General features: G+C 34.1%; 1 protein-coding gene across 6 annotated transcripts in view; it reads left to right on the top strand.

Annotated features, from left to right (window-relative positions):
* The window catches only part of LOC105331539 (serine/threonine-protein kinase Sgk1), a 28,203-nt gene extending 20,042 nt beyond the window's left edge, over positions 1 to 8,161 (top strand). For 5 of the 6 annotated variants that reach the window (XM_066066152.1, XM_066066153.1, XM_034455011.2 and 2 more), the window contains 11 exons: positions 1,497 to 1,581; positions 1,690 to 1,739; positions 1,836 to 2,109; positions 2,942 to 3,054; positions 4,009 to 4,045; positions 4,182 to 4,268; positions 5,552 to 5,647; positions 5,999 to 6,106; positions 6,267 to 6,404; positions 6,537 to 6,594; positions 6,790 to 8,161. In XM_066066152.1, the coding sequence (XP_065922224.1) occupies positions 1,497 to 1,581; positions 1,690 to 1,739; positions 1,836 to 2,109; positions 2,942 to 3,054; positions 4,009 to 4,045; positions 4,182 to 4,268; positions 5,552 to 5,647; positions 5,999 to 6,106; positions 6,267 to 6,404; positions 6,537 to 6,594; positions 6,790 to 6,905 (1,162 nt within the window). In that variant the 3' untranslated portion in view covers positions 6,906 to 8,161. Of the gene's footprint in view, positions 1 to 1,035; positions 1,398 to 1,496; positions 1,582 to 1,689; positions 1,740 to 1,835; positions 2,110 to 2,941; positions 3,055 to 4,008; positions 4,046 to 4,181; positions 4,269 to 5,551; positions 5,648 to 5,998; positions 6,107 to 6,266; positions 6,405 to 6,536; positions 6,595 to 6,789 lie in introns of those variants that run through there. The other variant, XM_066066155.1, reaches the window with a different exon arrangement.
* The last annotated feature ends 501 nt before the right edge of the window (positions 8,162 to 8,662 follow it).

Raw genomic sequence — 8,662 nt, forward strand, 5'->3', positions numbered from 1 at the left:
TCCATTGTGTGTCGATTCTAACGGCAGAAATTATAACACCGGCCGACAATACTTGACAGTGGCATAGATTTCACTTGCAGGAAATTCTTTGATTCTTTAGCTAGATTTTTTTTCTTTGTATACTTGGAGACTCTGATCTTGGATTTTAAAAAAAGCAATTTATTCAGGTGAGAGACTGTACCTTTTTCTTCTTTCCTAAACTTTTGATGTTCAGTTTCAAATAGTCAAAACTTTTAAGCTATGTTAATAGTCTAGAGATTGATTTCAGATTAAAGTGAACAGTTTCTTGAAGTGTATACAAGTTTATACAAGAAGGTTTTCACAATTAACATGTCTCCCACACGTACAGTCATTAAGTTGGTATGCTTTTTTCTGTTCACCCTTGGGGCCGTAAAATGACATCTTGACCTCTCCTTTAACATTCATTCACAGTTTGTTGCATCAAAACCAGTAGCAATAACTGTATGTGTAATGTTATGTCTAGTCATGATTGCGCTTGGGTCAAGGGACTGAGTTTTGGACAGGCCGGAAACACTAGGGATTGCCTCATACTGGTCATAGTGGAAAACTTGTGAATGAGTTACGTACCGTTTATCAATGGTTCTTGTAGGGCAGTGGTGTTATTGACACATTTCTTACTTAGTTACACTTCACTGGTTCTGTATAACCCACCAACAGTGAAAAATACCAGACAATATTGGATTTATCTGCGCATTTTAAAGGTAATATTAAGCAAAGTTTTATTTGACATCGGATTTGATTTATGAAGGCTATTCAGTACATCTTGAATTACCATCTCTGCTGACTTTTATATATGTAAATCATTTTTCATTCGTTTATGTACTAAGCTCATTAGGAATTGTTAAAAAAGTAGGACCAGAATTTCAAACAGTGACAGTTTTGAACTGGTCCAGTACTTAAGGATTTTGAATGTGGTTTCTTTCGTCAAATTCCAGTAAGTTTACTGTTATAGAAGTTCATCTGTTTATTTTCACATTAACTCAGCCATCTGTTGTTTTGACTACTCATTTGTACAACACTGATAATAACTGGTCAGTTTGGTGGTGATTGTTGTGGGCTAGGGGACGTAATCTGTTCCATGGTGTTGGTGTGACCCCTAGGGGGATATTACACCTTGACTGAAAATGACGATACACCTATACAGGTGAGCACGAGAGAAAGCGCAAATAGAGCTATCTCCAGTGCAGTGATCTCATTATCATATTACAGGTAAAAAAAAATTAACATTGTTAAAGCATGGAGAGAAAATGACTATACACTGGTGTTAGGCTGTCACTCATAATGAAGCTGAGAAGCATAGCAGATGTATTTTTAGTATGGAGCAAAAAGAAGTCAAAACTACGAGATCCTGCTACGTTACCTCATGTGGCATCATGGTAATTCGAGGACCTATCAAAAGTGCGACAAGTGTTTCCTTGTTTTAAAATTGAATTAATTTAATTTCTTAATAGATTTATTTTTTTATTTTGTTGTAGTCCGGAAGTCAGAGCATTTCTAAATCTTGATAATCCACGAAATGCACAAGACTCTGTAGACAACTTTGATGACTCTGAAACAATGGTGAGAATTCATATATCTTTTATTGAGGAATTTTTTTTGTTGATTCTGTTTGGATTAATTAGCTAACAATAAGAATTTGAATTAATTTAATGTGAATTGAATTTACAGAATGGTAGGGATGATAACCCGGTCAATTTAGGACCCAGTGAAAAGAAGACGTAAGTTGAAATATGACAATAGATTAATGCCAAGAAAATTTCATTATCAGTGCAAAACTTTAGATATTTTTAATTTATTTATTTTTTCCTTGGCAGTGTTAAACCTAGTGATTTTGAATTCCTAAAAGTTATTGGAAAAGGCAGTTTTGGAAGAGTGCTGCTTGCAAGGAATAAAAATGAAGGGAACATTTACGCCATCAAAGTGCTACAAAAGCAGGCGATAATGAAAAGGAATGAAGTGAAACATATAATGTCTGAGCGGAATGTACTGCTGAAAAATGTCAAACATCCATTTCTAGTGGGACTTCACTACTCATTCCAAACGGCGGATAAACTATACTTTGTTCTGGATTACGTGAATGGTGGTGAGGTTAGTATCCTTCAGTTTGCCCTCATTGACCTCTGTCAGCTTCTGTGTTACTGTATGAACACCTGTGTATTGTCATCTTATTTCTTGTTAGGAAAATATAGTCTTGATGCAATTCATCAAAGTTCGTACATATAAATGTCACCCAATTAATAAATCTTGGACTGTTAGAGAGAAGTTATATGTCAATTAGAAAAATAAATCTTAGGAGATTTATGTTAGGGAAGTCTTGACATTTATCTAAGAGGTCTCCTCCCAAATCTTGCTGTATTGAATAACTCATCTCCATTCATTCATTTCAGAATTCCCTATTGTTTAACCATCAATCAAAAATCACTTATATGTATGCCATAATTTAATTACCTGTTTTTTTCTGAGGTGTGAACAATATGAAAGCTTCTGTTAATTGACCATTATTCTATTAAAAACAGACATGTTAATTGATCCAGAGACTAGCTTACATTCAATATCCTTTGTTTATCTTAAGATTGCTTTTGTGTCTTTTGAGATAACTCTCATTGTTACAAAATCCATAATAAAAGCTTATTACAACAGGGAAACTTTCCGTTTTGGAAATTAATTACAATGTGTAAACAGTGGATGTTTGAGATGTGTTAGTTTGATTGACAGCTAGGGGAGATAAATAGACCTGCCTGACGTCATCATATTTCAGCACTGGTTATCCCAGCATATCATTAATATTTAGCTGTACAGCCCCAGGAAATTTCTCATTAAAATATCCTACCATATTTAGAAATCCTGTAAACCAAATAAATGACACAACAGAATTTTGATGACTAATTGTTCATGCTGCCGTTTTTGCTTCTTTTGACAGCTTTTCTTCCACCTCCAGCGTGAGAGATACTTTCCTGAGCACCGTGCCAAATTTTACGCTGCAGAAATGGCCAGCGCCATTGGTTACCTTCATTCCTTAAACATTATCTACAGGTACATTATTGGGTCTCAGTCCTTTGCTTTCTTTCGTCTGCAAACTCCATAGGGGTAGAATATTTAGCTGATTGATTATCAAACATACAACCTTAACATTCTATACAACGTTCTATACAAAGGGTGAGGTAATAATGTCAACAATTAATTCATTGCAATATATTTAAAGTGCACTTACATTGCCATTCATGAACATTTATTTAATTTTGGAAAAATGTATTTAGACAACTCAGTTGTAATGGTAGAAGCCTGTGCCATTTACGTCTTTGACTTAATGACGAATAAGTGTAAGGGACATAGTCAAAGTCACGTTCCCTACCATTCTGCTCACTAGAACATATGTTCGGGCTAATAGGGCCACTGTTAATAGGCAATAAAATGGAACAGAATCTTACAACTGTTTCATCATATTTCCGGTCAGAGTTTGTGAAACCAACATTAGACTCCCTGTGTATGCGTCCTTTGTTAAGTTGTCTTTGCTAGGTTGATACGCGAAGTAATTTGTTAAGTGTAAGTGATGAGGCAACCTCCAGTGTTGTGAACTATGTCAGTGCCAAGACAATTTACATACACACACACAGAGACCTCACTGTGTTTCCGTGTTGGATGATTAATCCAGTCTAATTCAATCTAATGAAGCAGCAATTAAGATTCTACTCCGCTGACCACATGAATTTTTATGGAAAAATAAAGTTTTAGTACTCGCACTTAACTGAGTTCATTCAAATGTAATTTATGAAATAATATGTACCAACGTTAATTGTCAAATGGATGGATGGATCATGAAATTGACTGTTTGATTGATTGATTGGTTTTAAGTGAATTAATGTAAATTAGAATTAACAGTAAAAAAAAGTTTGAAATCAAATATTTGCTCGTGTTTGGAATGTTTTATGAAATGTTTGATCAATTTCATTTGATTTTTCATTTTTGGTCTATTTATTTTGTTTTTAGAGATCTCAAACCAGAGAACATCCTTCTTGATTCCAAGGTAAATTAAGTTCTCATTCAGAACAAAAGTCTGCACATTGTCATTTAAATAGAGGTGTACCTTAAATATCTATAACCACTGCCTTTGAACCAATGATTTGATGATACAGAGTTGATGTATTTTGTTTTATTATCAGGGTCACATAACTCTGACGGACTTTGGACTTTGTAAAGAAGGAATTGAGGGCATGGGCACAACAAATACATTTTGTGGAACCCCAGAGGTATGCACATAATATGTAACATGTACTTTAACACACCAGCTATCTTGTAAGAGAAGTTAATAATGAAATTCCCTTAGCACTTCATTTTTTTCCGTGTTATGATCTTAAGAATTATTCATAAGTGATTTAATTTGTCAGTTTAACATTAAGGAAAAAATCAATTAATAATTGGTATGAAATATGTGACAGAATACATCATGTTAGAGATCAGACATGCTATGTTTTCTGCATTAAATTATACTTGTTTTGAAACAAAAAAGTTTACATAAATGCAGCTCCCAAACATTTAAGTTATGTGTCATTAGGGGACCTATTTGACATCAACATCCTACACAGACAACAAAAAAATATGCCTATTATCTAATCAATGTTTTGAACGGCATTCATTTCCACCAGGTGTTAGCGGTTAATGGGCAGACCCTGCCCTCATTCGCTGACGGGGTGTAGCCAGGTATACAGGTTGTACACTGCGCTCTCTCCCTGTGGTCTGATCGCGATGTTCCTCTCTATCGTTAGGCTGACATCAATCTTCTAAGGTTGTAACCTTAGTAATGAGTCGAGAATACTGATTAAATTTCTGTCGGCTAAATCAAGTGTGACGGACAAGGAAATGAATTATTTTTTTTAACCTGCAGGGGGGGCTCAGAATTAGTTAAGATTTTTATTAATTAGCAAACATTCATACCTTAAATCTTTACACATGAAAAACAAAAACCAGGGGTTTTTTGAATTGACAAAAAAACCTCTTTTACACAAACCACAAATGACATGAGGATAAAACACTTGACATGAATTAGCATGTAACATAATTGCGTATTTCTAAAAGGTAATTCATTTTCTACTTGTTTACATTGCACTGAGGAACCTGTATCTAATGCATCTTATGTCAAGAAACTTTTAACAACCCGACAGACTTTTAGGAATTGTATTGAGAGCTATTTCTTCCCTAATGAATACAAACCTCAAACCCATAAAACAAAATTACTTCAAGTTCATCCATTATGACTCAATTATTTTTCTGTTATTAATCTTCAAACTATTTTCAAGACTGCTATTTTTACTCATAAGTTTGAAGTACCACATATAGTTATACTTCATATACATGTATTTACTGGTATCCTTATTACATGCAGCACCATTGTGTACGTGCTATCTGTAAATGTGACTGTCTTGGAACTTGTCAAATTTCAGACTACGAATTCCAGTACTTGGGTTCTTTGACTTGCTAATGAGGCATGTTAATTGTTTGGAGTAATTGATTGATTGGTGTTGTTGTGTTTCAGTACCTGGCTCCAGAAGTGTTGCGGAAGCAGCCGTACGATAAAACGGTGGACTGGTGGTGTCTGGGGGCGGTCATGTACGAGATGATGTATGGACTGGTATGTATGCTCCAGCCAGGTCACAGTGCACCGTTCGGATTTCTGGCTATTCTATTAATCTGAATATTATCTATCATAAATGATAAAGCATTTTTTAAGATGAATTCCAAAATGTGAAACTAATTAATAGGTGAACCCATTAATTATAACTATCAATGATAAAGAATTTTGATACATGTAGATGAATTCCAGAATGGAAATATCATTTTTTAACAACTTCATCTCATGATCGTTAATTTTGTATCTCAAAGTTCTTGGTACATCCAGTCAAGCATCTTTTAATCCCCCCCCCCCCCTCCACTTAATAAATTGTTCAAAATGTAATGTACATTATTCTCTATCTCTTTTTAGCCTCCTTTCTATAGTCGTGACACAGCTGAGATGTACGACAACATTCTGTATAAACCCCTCAGACTCCGAACCAACGTCTCACAGTCTGCTAGACAGATACTGGATGGGGTAAGCTTCAGATCTTACTGGATAACTTATCAGTCAATTTATCAGCTTCATTGAATCAATCTACAGTAGAAGCTTGAATTAATGGACACAAATATATTTTAAATATGTTCTGCCAAGACATCATGATATAAGGAGTTTCATAGGTATTGATTTCGTTTAGTTACTACAAAAAGAGAAGGAACAGAGGCTAGGTTCCAAGAGAGACTTCACAGAGATTAAGAACCACAATTTCTTTGCCGACATCAACTGGGATGATCTGGATGCCAAGAAAATTAACCCTCCCTACAACCCCAATGTGGTAGGCATTCTGTATTAACTTATATTAATGTGCATCATAATACATGTAAATGCATGTGTATCATTCTCTTTCCACCAATTCCATGTAGAAAACTTGGTTTCAGTTATACAATTTTTGTTTTCTTTTATTTAGAGTGGTCAGCTTGATTTGAAACATGTTGACCCAGAATTTGTTAGAGAACCTGTACCAGGTAAACTAATGATCTATATTGCCTTTTAATTAAATCACAAATTATGTTATATTGCAAGCATACTTGCAATTGCTTAAGGTTAAATATCTGTACAAATTATCTTCAAATGTTATTAATGGAATGGAGGTCTATATAGTTTCTTTAGTTTTGGGGATCAATGGCATTTATCAATGATTGCTTTAAAATCCTTTTTAGCCTCAGTTGGAAAGTCCATGGGTAGCTGCAAGTTAGTGAGTGCCAGTGTGATGGAGGCGGACAACATGTTCCAAGGGTTCTCCTACGTACCCCCTGCAGAAGATGCCTTTAGCTAGGACCAGCTCTCATCTGCTTCCAACATCATCCCAGTGTATCTAGTCTGTGATTGGTCACACACATTACATCCAATGAACAAGCTGCTGGTTAAGCACTGCTGACAAGGAGTTCACTTCCTGTGACCAGAGAAAGGATGTCTTTGATTTGTTGTTGAATAACATTATTGAAGGATACAGTATAGAGTAAATGTATATGAAGTGCTGCATGTAGGAATGAACAGTTTCAGTGGTCAAATGAAACTTAGTCTTTAAGCCTTCTTTTGTATCAGTTGAGAGACTTTACAAATGGATTTGATGAGATGAAAACCGAGATGCAAGAGTTCATTTTATTGTTTATTTTATGCCATGACTGTTGTAAACATACAGACTCAAAAAATATAATAGGAAGAGGATATGCTGACAGTGCCTTAAGTTTTTGTTTTCTTCTGTTAAGATCAATTTCATGTATGTTTTATTTTATTTTTCAATGAGATGTATTTTTAGTGCCTTTTGCACTTGCTAGCTGTTTTAAGTCATGTCTGCAAGTAGAACAGGACATTTTTCAGGTGTATTCATAGGGCAGAGATTTAGCACTATCATATTGTAATTTTAAACAATTATCTTAAATAGTACTTTAAGGAAGACAACTTAAACAAATATTTTTACTCAAAACACTTAAGTTTTCCCAGAGGTAATTGTTTTTTAATTCTTTTTTTAAGTTATCTCTCTTTACCATATAAAAATATTTGATTAAAATGAAATTAGCTTCATACATATCAACCTTATTTTTGTCCAGGTTGAAATAGCTAGGAAACACACAATCTATTCATTTTGGCCTTAGTCTTGTCTGGTTTGGTGTCTGAATGAATGATGAGGCAAATTTGACTGGTCCCTGACTTTTACATACACTCAAAGTATTGATGACATATCAAAAAGCATGGATTTTTGTCATTTATGTAAGTAATTTATACATATTGTGGATCAGTTTTATTTTGTATATATGCCAGGATTTTATATTTAACTAGGTGCTGTGATATTTATGCCGTCTGCCAGTATTCTATTAAGGGGCAGGTAACTGCTCTTTAGAGTAAATCAGGCAGATTATTTTTTTAAATGTTTAAAACAATGACATTGTGATTTATATGAAAATTAAGAAGTATTGTTTTGTTTTGTTTATTAGAAAGTATTGTTATTACGAGCAAAGTTTGTATATAAAATACTCAATGTGCAATTTGATTAAAAATTATAAAACATTGACAATAAAAAAAAAATAAACCAAAACAAGTTTTTGTTGTTTTAATTAAGTTTAAAGTATAGTATCTGTTAATTGTAATTACTACATTCAACACAGGAAGATGTTTGTCAAGCACTTAAATATTTTATGTTCAAATGATAAATGGCCAATGCCAGGAAATTAGGTGCCAAGACATCTGTATTTTATGAAATATTAATTTAACCAAATTATGCATTCAGTAACTTCAGCTCTGGCGACAAGGTCGAATCTATCAAACCAGGCTGCACGGCTTCCACTGTCAGATAATGACACCGAACTGGATTCCAATTCCGAGAACTTTGACGCTTCAACATGGAGTCTTGATACATATATATTTACATTATCCAGTGTCTTTGCCTGTGATAACACTACGTATCGATTTTGTACTATATAACTCATAATACAAACGACGCCAAATCGAGGCGCCAGCGGGGTTTGTTTATTTATATTTAAATATTTAATCGTACGATGGCCTAAGATTATATAAATATAAGTAATAAGGAAT

The sequence above is a fragment of the Magallana gigas genome, chromosome 7, assembly GCF_963853765.1.
Source record: "Magallana gigas chromosome 7, xbMagGiga1.1, whole genome shotgun sequence".
Classification (NCBI taxonomy): Eukaryota; Metazoa; Mollusca; class Bivalvia; order Ostreida; family Ostreidae; genus Magallana; species Magallana gigas.